Genomic DNA, 12646 nt, shown 5'->3' on the forward strand with positions numbered 1-12646 from the left:
CTGTATTCGCATATTTTCTATATCCTTCATTGTAGTCAGATGAGAATCTGATTTTCGAAGCAGATCAGAAAACACTGATATGCCAATTCCTCGTAAAGTCAGAACAAAGGGTGCATACAATTTAAAACTTCTGCAAACACAACGTGATGACAGCAAACGCAAAGTGCCACCTGGGACTGTGAGAACAGAAAAGAACCCACAGAACAACTCTAGATGTCACAACATTCTCAGTGAAATAAAGGGGGGGGAATGCCACAAACTCTAACTATAAAGTGGAAACTGGCACTGAAGAGAGCCAAGAGAATTTTACACTCCTAGACTCTAAGCCACAAATATCATTTTAATTATACTGTTTTCTCAAATATCATTCCTTTGTTTTGGACGGCACTTCCAAGATGTTTTTGTTCAACCATTTTAAAATAGCAAAAGGTATAGCTTCATTGCTTACCCTCTGGTCTGTTTTTCCTAAGGACTCCACGTCCTCTGTAGCTCAGTCAAATCGTACCTTCTCTATCCAGAACTATCTAGTAAAAACCTGGGAGTCAGGATCTAGAACTGTCGATCTCATTTGCATTTTCTATAAACTCGGTTCCTTTTTTCTTTATTATTATTTTATTTATTTATTTGATAGAGAGAGACACGGCGAGAAAGGGAACACAGCAGGGGGAGTGGGAGAGGGAGAAGCAGGCCTCCTGCTGAGCAGGGAGCTGATGCGGGGCTTGATCCCAGGACTCTGGGATCATGACCTGAGCCGAAGGCAGCCGCTTAAGGACTGAGCCACCCAGGCGCTCCGACTCGGTTCGTTTTTATGGAAGTACTTCATGAGCCCCATTTCCGGGGAACTTGATACCACTGAACAGGCACCCACCCCGGGAGGGGCACCTGGCCGGCCATCCCTGGGAAAATGGCGTCAGCAAGACCAAGGAGCAGGCCCTGCGGACCACACAGCTGGGAGGGGACAGGTGTCTGCACACGTCACCGTGTGCAGCATGCCGTCGGAAATGGAACAACTCAGATCAACGCCAGCATCCCTGTGCTACGAGGAGACAGCATCACGGATGGCAGGAGAGGATGAAGATGGCCATCACAGTCAAGGTCAGACGGGGGGGGGGGGGTTGCGGCGGGGGGGCGGCGGGACGGGATGGGTCGGGAAGAGCTCAGCGCTCCTGAGCTGCAATGCCTCATGGGCAGAACTGGACAAGTGGCAGCGGGAAGAGCCCTGAGAGAGGAACGTAGTGGGGCTGTGCGTGCCTGCAGCCTGGATGCGGACCAGAGAGGGGCTCAGGCCTGGTCAGGACGCAGGACGTGTCCGGGGCGTGAGCACGTGGAGAAGGCCGTCCTCCAAGACCAGGCTCAGGGAACAGCAATGACTCCTATAGGACTTAAGGAGTCAAGGCTTTCCCCGCAGACGAACAGATGAAACTTCTGAAATGTACGCGAATTTCTGTTACGTAATAGAGGGCACTGCTGCTTCCTACTCATCCTCGGTCTCTGACCTTCCCTTCCTGCAACCAGATGATGATCGCTCTTACGAAGACTGTTCCCCCAAACCGGACCTCAGTCCTAAATTCCAAGTTACCCGAACATCTCACTCAATATTCCACTTCACGTTCCATGAGGTCTGAAAAACCCCACACCTGACCCTTATTCGCACACTTGTGCCTCTGTCACCACAAGCGCCGCCGTCACCCCCAGTTCCCCAGCTTACACACGGCCACCCCGGCAGGTATCTCGGCCCCTAATCACACCGATAGGCAGCGAGAAGGGTGGCGAAGGGTACCGGCTCTCGCCTCCAACACCTCCCCGACGCTCTGGTTAGGCAGGCGACCTTATACAAATAATTTAACTCTCTAAACTAATAAACTTTCCCCTCTGCAAAATGGGGACACATTATCTACCCCTTGGGGGTTCGCTGAGAAGCAAGGGCTGTAAATGCTCAGGCTGGTGTCTGGCTTTGCAGAGGGACTTCAGAGGTGCGGGAGACTGATGTGGGACGCAGGGGAGAGTGACGGTGTAGAGTGAGGTCTCTAAAGCCAGACCGTCTGGGCTCCGACACATCGTGCCAGGTGACCTCGGGCAAGCTGACATCTCCTGCACCAGTACCCTCCTCCGTGAGCCAGGACTACTATAAGTATACGCAACTGTAAGTAAGATTACAAACTACAGAACTAAATTAGGCGATTAATGTACGTGAGGTGGCGAGAGTGCTGTCTGCCTAAAGGAAGCACTTAGCTGAGCTACAACTCCTCTTCCCCCGACCTCCTACTCACCTCGGCCCTCTCCTCTCTGCCACAGTTCTGGAACTATCCCATTCTCTGCGGGCTTAGACGTCTTCAAAGGCCCAACGGATTGCTCAGCTCGGTTTGGTTTTGCTTTTCCACTCAGGCTGCACGCCGCTCCCAGAGCCATCCTCTAGAGCTACCAGCTCGTGGGCATGAAGAGTCCCTTAGGGGGCGCCCGGCTGGCTCAGGCAGCTGAGCACCAGGCTCCTGATTTCGGCTCAGGGTGTGATCTCAGGGTCATGAGATCGAGCCCTGCGCTGGGCTTAGCACTGGGCAGGGAGCCTGCTGGGCATTCTCTCCCACCCTCCCCCCACCGCTCTGTCTAATAAAAGAAAAAAGTCCCTGGTGCAACATTCAACATGAGTGCCAACTCCTTCGCCCAGCACTGAAGGCCGTCCCCAGCAAAGCGCCGCCCGCCATCTCAGTCTCGCCTCAGGCGCTTCCAGTCTACTCCCTGAGGGCGGACGCGCTCTGCCGGTCCTTCACTGTGCTCACACACCACAAGTGCACCTCTTCCATGAACGCCTTCTGATCACAAGCGACAGTCCTTCCTTCTGAGAGTTTAGGGCAGTTAACAGCTTTAGAAGCTATTTGTCAAGCAGGTACACGGGCACCTGTGCCACCTCTCTCCGCATCGGGTGAGCATTCTAACTTTGTGGCGCGTCCTCCTTAAACCTGAACCCGCGCTGGTTTCGGAACACACCCTTCCTCCGGGCTCTCAACCACCTGCTCGGAGCTCCGGCCACAGGGGCTCCGGCCACACGGCCTTGACCGTGCAGAGTCACCAAGCTAGGGGAGGACGACTCTTTCCCTTCCTCATGCTCCAAAGCCTTGAAGATGGGCTCTTCCACGCAAGACCCGTGTTTCATCCACGCCTGCACGCCCCGTGAGCCGAGACGGCACCGTCCCGAGTAAATGGTGAACTGGATGAAATTAAACACGAGCTGCCGGAGTGACCATGCCATGCATCTCCTTACGCCCCGCTCAGGATCCAGGCAGCACACACATTCTCCCAAACTGTCCTGGTGGACCTGGATTCCTACCAGTAAGCCACACGCAGATCAGCTAATGCCCACCCAAAACCCAAGTGCTGCAGCAGTGAGAACCACACAATCCCTCATCCTCTAGAACCACTCGACACCAGAAGCCACTCGTAGGCAGCTGACCCGTTGCTCGAATTGCCCCAGATAAAAACAGCCTCTTACCTTTTTGCTTCTCATGTATGAAAGGCGGCCCTCGTGAGCATCAGGGTAAGTGCAAAAGAGATACGTGGTGATGGCGTGCTTTAAAAAGGAGTCACCGAGCATTTCAAGCCGCTCCAGGTTAAATCCATCACTAGCATTGGAAAGGGTCAAAGCCTGCAGAATAAGTCCAGGATTGGGGCCAAGAGTCCTCGAGGAGTACCCAGGACACAGGCTCTGCTCGGAGCCCGTCCTGTCCTTGAGCGCTCGAACAGCTTCGGTAGTACCAGGCATCGCGGCCGTCGTGGGACTTCCATCTGAGGTAGATTTGTGAGCATTTCCATCAAGGTATTTATTACTCAGTAGAGTACATTCATCGCTGGGCTTGGGCTGGTTCTCGTAATTGTATAAATTCTGAATGGGATATGAGGTAGTTGGTTGTACAGGTATTTCCTGCTTGTAGTAATTCAGCTGATTTCCTTGGCAAAAGTCTCTGTTAGCTAAATCATAACTGCCGTTGGCAAGATTTTTATTGTAAGAAAGACCATTAATTGCTGTAAGATCTGTTGAAACTTCAATTTGGAGCTTACCAGGTGACTCACTGAATACCGTCCTGCAGTTCACAGACATTTGGTCATGATTTTCTAGAGAGGAGGTTCTATTAGCACCTTGACGTGCAGCATATTCAGGGACTACAATTGTGCTGTGCTTACAGTAATTATCACTTTCAGCTGAAGAGGAGTTAGCAATTGAGATGAAAGATTTGCTGTCAATAGATTTTTTCCACCCGAAGTCTAGGTTAGGGTATCTGCAAAGACATTTTTACGACTCCGTCAGATCCTTCAGAAGGGCTAGGCTTAGAGCGAGAACAATATGCAGATGACAAATATATCAAGTAAAGATCGCTAGAAATCAGCTCCACTTCAAAAGAGAACCAAGTCTCCAAGACAGACACCAGAAGTCCTGGACTTCTGCGGTGCCCATCAGGGAGGGGCACGGGGCTTGCCGGGCTGCTATCCCAGGCCCTCCAGCTAACCAGATGCTCATTTCCAGAACGCCTCTCTGTGCCCTGGCTTCCCGCACTTGGAAGAGGGGCTAACAACCCCTACCTCCTAGGTTGTCCTAAGTGATTAAGTGACCTCATAAAGGCTCTGGCATTTAAACCAGTGTAGGACACTGTACTAAGTATTCGACAAACGCAGTTGTGACTTGTACTAGTCTATTTTCACGTTCCTTAATCCCTAGAACCATCTTGGTCTTGACTACTGGATAACCCAAATTAATCAGAGTGGGTAAGCCAGTACTTTCCTGTTGATGCAGCCACTTTCCTAGCGGGAAGAAAGTGAAAAAGACAAAGAACATATTGAGGCAAGTGCCATTTAATATATGTTTATAAAAGAGGAAGCAGCCCTAAAAGATCAGCGTGGTTACAAAGAACTGCTTCCGTTTTCACTCTGACTGGCATGCCTGGAGGAGGAGAGACCCCCTCCCCTTCTGTGACTTTACAAGGACACAGGAGTCAAAGGATGTGTTTATTGCACATATGAGACATCTGTGCTTTTCTTCTTAACCTTTTAAGAATTATTTTATATAAAATTAAAACTTGAACTGAATTCAGTTCTTTTGCAAATAGGATTTCATGACCCACGTTCTTGCCAGCTACCGGCTCAGGCATACCTAAAATCCACGGGAAGTGATCGGACTCCCACACCAGCATCGCTGGCCGTCTGGGCTCTAAGCTCCTCTGCGGTCAAAAGGCAGTGAAGGCGATAGAGTATACTAGGGAGACAGACTGCTTTTCTCCACAGTGACGCTGGAATCGGATGGATAGCACAGAGCTCTGGAACCAGTATCTTTGAATAAGGAAAAATGTGGGTAAATATAAAGCAAACACACAAAAGAATAAAAGATTAAACTTAAGGTCATTTTCACTAATCGGATAAAGACAAAAATCATAAACACTAGTAAAAATGTAATTTTTAAAAATAATCCTTTAAGACCAAATGGGATTTCTAGGATTTACAAGGACAAAATGGATCAATGAACCAAGTATAAAAGCAAACCTCTCACACTTCTACCAGAAAGACATTCAAATACAAGTTAACACACAGTATTACCTAAAACATAACACCACGCAAGGGCTGGGAAACTTACAAAAAATTCATATGTCACTCAGTTCACTTGATAATATAAAAGCCAAACTTATCCTTCAACATATTAAATTATCAAGTAACAATGAGCACATTACCTGTTTATTCTGCAGACTTTCCCACTTGGCTTTTCTCTTTTCAGCACTGCTCAGAGGAAGAGCTTTCCCCTTCTGATTCAAATGGCGTGGTGTCAAAAGATTAAGTCTGTAAGAATTTCAAAATATTTTATCAAACAAAAATAAAAGGGGTGCCTGGGTGGCTGAGTTGATTAAGCGTCTGCCTTCGGCTCAGGTCATGATCCCAGGGTCATGGGATCGAGCCCCATATCAGGCTCCCTGCTTGGCAGGAAGCCTGCTTCTTCTCCCAACTCCCCCTGCTTGTGTTCCTTCAATCACTGTCTCTCTCTCTCTCTCTCTGCAAATAAATTAAATAAATAAAATCTTAAAAAACAATAATAATCAATCAATTGATAAAATACAAGCAAGTCCCTGCTTCACAGTGGTTCCACCCCTTCAGTGTGCGGACTCTGGACCCCACACTGGGCAGTCTTGCATGTGAAGGGTCAGTCTCCCAATTTGAGAGAGTCTGTAGGTGGGGTTGTGGGGACAGCGAACCTGTACATCTGTCTACTGACCTCTACAAATAATGCCTCGCACGAGATTTCAGATGTCCTTTCTGAAACCCCCTACCTTGAAGATGTGTGGTCCACATCCAGCAGTGGCTGGTTGAGATTGGTCAGGTCAAGGTTGTACTTTGTTTTATAATATTCTGCGAAAGTTTCATACTCAGGGGAAGGAAATTTACTCAGTGGGGTAAGATCAGTGTACACATCAGCTACATAAAATCGATGAGGCTGATCAAAATTACGGTATCTACAAAAGAAAAACAATACACTTAGAGACAACTCTTCTCAACAAATGTTTTTCTTATGAAAATGCAAATTATGAGTAAATTTGAAGGCTAAAAATAAATAACTGAAAATTTCAATTCTAAATATTTCAAGTGGGTATAAGACATTTATAGTAAGTGAATACAGATGCTCTACTCTACTATTAACCACGTTCTAAATATCTGTGCTTCGCCAACACATTAATGCTAAACAGCACCTTTAAATCTCTCTTCATTTCACCACTACACAATACCCCACCAACTGAGCAGGTACCCTGCATTCCTTATATGCTACATGTGAAAGGCACCAGCCGCACACACACACTGAGACCCCACTTCCGGTGTTCATAGTTTGATGATAGCTAACATTTAAAATACGGTTTTAACAAAGAAGAAAAAACATCAAAAAGACTAAACTACAGCCAGCACTCTAATTATGAAAAGTTCCTGTATTTAAATTTATTGCTCAAAAAGTATATTCCCTTAATTTTTACAAAATAAGAAAAAAACTATTCTGACTTACTACTTCATTGCACTTAATACCATCCATTATTCTTCATAAAAAGTTTAGGAAGCTATTATTTACAATGAAATCCTTTAAGACTTTGGGGATTAAGAGGATGAAGATGTTCAGAAAGTCTTTCGACATCACTTAGATGATCCGAGCTTCCCCAGGTGAAACCCCTCCGCCAACGTTGCTCCTTCCAGGTGTTGTTTTGTACAAGAGGAGGTCAACCAGGGAGGACAGGCCCACCAGGAAGAGACACCTAAACTTCCTACTAGTGACCTCAATGCTAGAGCCCAGTGATGTTTCCACGCGAACAAGTGAATCTCCTGAAATGAAATACCACCACCCCTTTGCTTTCCTCTTAAACACCTACCTTGGAATGATAACTGCATCCTGGTAATCTTCTAATTTAAAAACAAAGGGTGTTTCTTTTGAATACTTTGTACTGGGAATGCCTATGCGAGCTTCAGACTTCTCAATATCTTCCATGAATTTAAAGTCAATGTCCAAAGTGCTGGAGTCATTCACTTAGGGAAGGAAAAGACTAGCTTATTAAAATGTACTACAGAGAAGATTCTTACTTACACCCTCTATTCATGGATGTGCCTAAGGCAGAGCTGTCTCTTGTAAGAGAGTTCTCTGGCATCCACAATGAACTAATGGTAAGCAGACTCCCCTTACTGAGCTAGTCTCAGCGAACACTTCAGAGTCCGGGCCCTGCTTACCAACATTAAGAGGTAGAACACAGTATGCCGAATCAGCGTCTGTGGGTTTAAATTCTAGTGCAGGTTTTTCAAGCCGAAGAATATGTGAGAATATATACTGGTGAAGTCTTGTAATCAACTCAAGCATTTGTAGAGACAACGTGAAGCCAGACTTCTTCAGCTCAATGGATATGGTCACCTCTCCAGAGCGTGTGTACACAGGAAAGTGCGGGATCTTAGCAAAAACAAAACAGAGCATCCCCAAAAGTTAACAGGTATTTTACCCCGTTATAAGTATTTAACCTCAGAGGAGGAATGACACTTTCAATCTAGAAAACAGAAGGGACACCTTGACTTTAAAATACTAAGTGTTCTGAGATAACAAAAAGTAGTTAGTTACTCGTAAATAGCTGTTCCCTTCTTTTAAAACAGAACAAAATCAAAAAGGTATTTTTATGGGAGTCATAAGGAGCTGACTACCTGAGGTATGGGTTTGGCTGTCAGTATTCCAAAACATCTGGTGGTATCTTCAGGGGGATAGAGCTTCCGCCTTCTGAAGTTGAGTTCATCCGGCAAGGGCGTCGTCAGAACCATTCCTATCACATACAGGTAACAGGGCTGATCGGGTTTGGGATAGCTATCCCTCAGACATTCTGGAATCTAGAATCGGAAAGAAAACCTAAGCATCAAGATCACGGGTAACAGCCTCTTTTCCAGATACTGGCAAGAAAACAAATTTCTTCCTAGCTTCACTAAAAGCTGATGAGAAAAAGGTAAGAAAATACACAGGGAGAAGCCCTTCTCACCTTGGGCAGCAAGGTGGCCTGGGGTCACCTACCTCATTATGCACTGTTGACTAGATAACGAATACCAAATTATATAAAACAATCAAATCCCGCAAGGTCTCGTCTTAGAAACAGTATTCATTTGAGTTATTTCTTTTGATTAGAGAATTCTTTTTCTCCCTTGGGATTTTTAGACTCTTAACACTGTAGAGTATCAGAAACAAATGCAAAATTTAAAAGTCCTACATGAGGGGTGCCTGGGTGGCTCAGTGGGTTAAGCCGCTGCCTTCGGCTCAGGTCATGATCTCAGGGTCCTGGGATCGAGCCCCGCATCGGGCTCTCTGCTCAGCAGGGAGCCTGCTTCCCTTCCTCTCTCTCTGCCTGCCTCTCTGCCTACTTGTGATCTCTCGCTGTCAAATAAATAAATAAAATCTTTAAAAAAAAAAAAAAAAAGTCCTACATGATTAGACAAAGATAACCTTGATTAACTTCCGATATACTGAGCGTCCTCCCAACTTTTTCCTACATGTAAATGCAGATAAACAGATACGCTAGTATTTTTTCTGTTACCTTTGGAATGGCACAATAAAGACTGTCATCACCCGACCTTTCTCTCCAGTCGCTACAAAGAGAATATCTTTCCTCTCTGTATCATTTTTAATGGCTATCTAATTATATGAGTAAACTATAATTTAATGAATCTGAGATTCTTTCTTAAATTTTAATACTCGTACAACCCCACGCAGGGGAGTCGTGCGGTTTCTGAGGCTCAGGGACATTAGGGGTTGCATGCATAGTTAGAAGGCACAGAAACACTGCCGAGGAGACAGTTATAGTGACAGGATATCAGAGAATCCAGAATGTATCTGTAATTAAAACACTTTATTATTAATGACGATGTGCACCACATGAAACGAGTCCAGTGGTCTCTGGAGTAAATGTTAGAGTAGAAAAGCTGGGAAACAAGCATTTCAGGCAACAGGTCACATTCTTCATTCTTAAAAGAATGACATGATTCTGAATCTTGAAAATGCTCAAGTGAAAACTTTTTTAGAAGTAGCAACTCAATGCAATTGCAAAAATAAAACAAAAGAACCACACTTTTAGGCTGCTAAGATTTTTGCTTTTGTTTGCAATTCTTATGGGGAACAAATATTAGCAGATATTTTTAAAGTAAGTCCTTCAATCCAGCATGGCTCTAACTAGAAGTCGGACTCTGGGACGTCACAGTGTACGAACCCCGCCAGGAAGCCACAGATGCAGGCAGACGCCATGCGCGGGCAGGTCACAGCCCAGCTCCTGACAAAGTTTTGCTGTCCCCACGCTCATCCTAGCCGGGCTCCCCACACATGCAGCGGGCACCCTTTCACGCGCCTATTTTATCCTGCGAATCCCATTCTTTCTCAGCCCCAAACATGAGTAAAGCAAAAACCTTACCACTGAAGTAAACAAAACAAAAACTATCTCTTTAAAAGAAACACTCATTCTGGATCGAATCCTTCTCAAAGGAGTCCACACTCCTTTTGAGAAGAAAAACGAAAGCAGTGTCCTAAGTGGGCAAGTGCCCACAGTGCAGGTGGGAAGGAGGGGCTGACTGGTCTGAGAGAAGCTGTCAGGGGAGGAAGTGAGCAGAGATCCCAAGTGGGCCAAATTACAGGGTCAGGGAAGGCAAGCAGAAGAATGTCGATTTGATGTGGCAGGAAATAAAAAGTCAGAAAGGCTAGATTTGTATTCGGTTCTAACCAATACTAACTGCTTTTGGGTAGCACTGTCTTCGTTTTGTAGAACCTGGTCTTCCTGGAACACTGGTCTCTTCTTCATCATGTAAATCAAGCTCTTCCTCATATTTAACTGTTTCTTTCCCAACTGGCATCAAATGGTCATCCAGTTCACCTAAGAAATGTAAACACAATGAACACAAACAATCCAGATGTTGCCTCTCCACGAAAGAATCCAGAGCAGTAGTATTAGAAAGCAACTAGAAAGGTAACGAAATCTAAAGCATCTGTACTTTTTGTGACACAAACTGATCGGACATGATGTGTCAGACAGTCCACTTAGGCATTCATATATTCAGCGAGCAAGGCCTCGAGTTCTAAGAGGCAAACATGGCATCTACACAAGGCACAGCACAGGGAGCGGAGTGTAGGGTACAGGGCCAGCACTCTGTGCCAACGGAGGCAGGGCGGGGTGGGGGGAGCTGCACATCTGGTGAGCAGAGCAGCCCATGGAGACTCAATGCAATCACTGAGTGGGACACCTGGAGCCAATGTACATTGTGTGTCAACTCTAGTTCAATAATACTGAAATAAAAATAGCACATAGCCACTGTTTCACAAAGTCTATGGAAAACGAGGCTTCCCATTAAAAAAAAATAAAAGAGGAATCTGTAAACTAATTTGAGAGACTGACCCATTGAAACACAAGTGTCCATAATTCAGCAGTGACAAGAAGACTTCTCTGTATTGACAAGGAGTCAGGAAGGGGAACAAATACAGCACAGCCGTCTGCAGCAAGCTGCGGCCATCAGGAAGCTGGCCCATCAGAGGACCTTCAGGTGACATCAGATCTCCATCCATCTTCACCACCACCCAGTGAGAGCAACAAGGTCAGAACGCTACAAAATCCTTAGAGAACGATCAAGTCCTTGACATGCTTTTGTCTGACAATGTTTTCAACTTTATTATGTGCATGTGCTTTTCAAATGCTCTTACCAATTTTGTGCAGTTTTTCACAGCAGATGAGAGCTACAACTCTTTCAGCCAATCGGATACAACTCATTGGTGGACCCTGAAAGTAACAAAAAACATTTCCACTGTACATGCGCGTAGCCATCTATCATTAACACATAAAACTTCTATGAAACCAGAATCTTTAAAGCCAAACTTTTTATGAGAGCAAAGTGGTTTATTTTGAAAAATGCCAGCAAGTTTGTCAAAATCCTAATCTCCAGAGTTGAAACAGCCATTTTTAAAAGTCCTGCCCAGTATGACCTAGATAAGTTATAACGAAGATTTGACGATTTTAATGTATTTACATTTCAGTAAGATTTTAATGTAGCTTATTTTCACTAACCTACAAATATGAAAAAAAAAAAAAGCAAAGAGATATCAAAACATGGCTGTACCATACACGTTAACAGCACTGACAACTTTTCATGTGCAACAGAAATTAGTCACCTCAGGATATCTGGAAATCAGTCCTGGGACCAAGGACAGCAGTCACACAAAGGCAGATTTTTGAGTGAACAACAAAACGGCTAGAGAAGCCCAAATATATTTAATACATTCTGTCCCTCAAGTGTCTAAGCCACAGCTGAATGTTGGTATTGGTAAGATCCTAGAGGGGACTTCTATTTATCTACTCGGACAGTCTACTGAAGGTCTGGACATGTCGCTGACCACAAGAGACTTACAAACCTATGCTTAAGAACAGATTTAAAGCTAAATTTCCCTGTAACTTGCGCTGGCGTAGAGAAGCTGAAAAACAATCCATTAACGACATACTTGAAAAGCACAATCATTTCTTTTTCTAAACTTACAACAATGGAGGCTCGGAGAGGTGAGTTAATTGGCAGATAAAGAGTTGAATAAAATGTACCATCAGGCAACTCTCGGGTTCTACATTTAGGAGCTAGATGAGTGAACGGGTCACTTGGTAATCTAGCACAGTATCTGTGAAGAAAAAGAAATGCTGATGCTAAATCTACACCTGGGAAATGGAGGAAAAACTCTGTATCGACATTCACAGCCTCAAGTTTGATTTCGCACGTCCCTCTTCCCCGCTACTGGATTGGCATTTATACGTGAAGCTTGGGCTCCACCGCTCTGAACTTGGAATAAGATGGAACAGTGCTGTCCAACAGAATCCTCGGCAGTGGTGTTCTGTGTCTACACTGTCCAACGGGCCAGCCACTGAGCACCTGACATGTGGTGAGGCAGCTAGGAAACTAATTTTTAAATTTTATTTAATTTTAATTAAAATTACAACTTGAATTTCAATAGATATATGTCCAATGAAACCACAGAATACAAAAAATACGGTTCAGAATCCATTGAAAGAGAACACGCTGCTAGTCTTTGTTCCTTAATATCGGATACGCACCACAAACTCTCAGGGCCTGTGCAAGGAAGACGTCAGAAGAGGCT

The 12646-nt window shown here is 45.1% G+C and overlaps 1 protein-coding gene across 4 annotated transcripts in view; it reads right to left on the bottom strand.

Moving 5' to 3' along the window:
- The window catches only part of DICER1 (dicer 1, ribonuclease III), a 70079-nt gene that overhangs the window by 12887 nt on the left and 44546 nt on the right, over positions 1 to 12646 (bottom strand). For all 4 annotated transcript variants that reach the window (XM_059373901.1, XM_059373900.1, XM_059373899.1 and 1 more), the window contains 10 exons: positions 12040 to 12172; positions 11213 to 11288; positions 10252 to 10391; positions 8194 to 8373; positions 7735 to 7948; positions 7383 to 7536; positions 6303 to 6485; positions 5712 to 5817; positions 5141 to 5316; positions 3488 to 4271 (listed from right to left, as the gene is read on the bottom strand). In XM_059373901.1, the coding sequence (XP_059229884.1) occupies positions 3488 to 4271; positions 5141 to 5316; positions 5712 to 5817; positions 6303 to 6485; positions 7383 to 7536; positions 7735 to 7948; positions 8194 to 8373; positions 10252 to 10391; positions 11213 to 11288; positions 12040 to 12172 (2146 nt within the window). The remainder of the gene's footprint in view (positions 1 to 3487; positions 4272 to 5140; positions 5317 to 5711; positions 5818 to 6302; positions 6486 to 7382; positions 7537 to 7734; positions 7949 to 8193; positions 8374 to 10251; positions 10392 to 11212; positions 11289 to 12039; positions 12173 to 12646) is intronic.

This window comes from Mustela nigripes, chromosome 13 (assembly GCF_022355385.1).
Source record: "Mustela nigripes isolate SB6536 chromosome 13, MUSNIG.SB6536, whole genome shotgun sequence".
NCBI classification, from domain to species: domain Eukaryota; kingdom Metazoa; phylum Chordata; class Mammalia; order Carnivora; family Mustelidae; genus Mustela; species Mustela nigripes.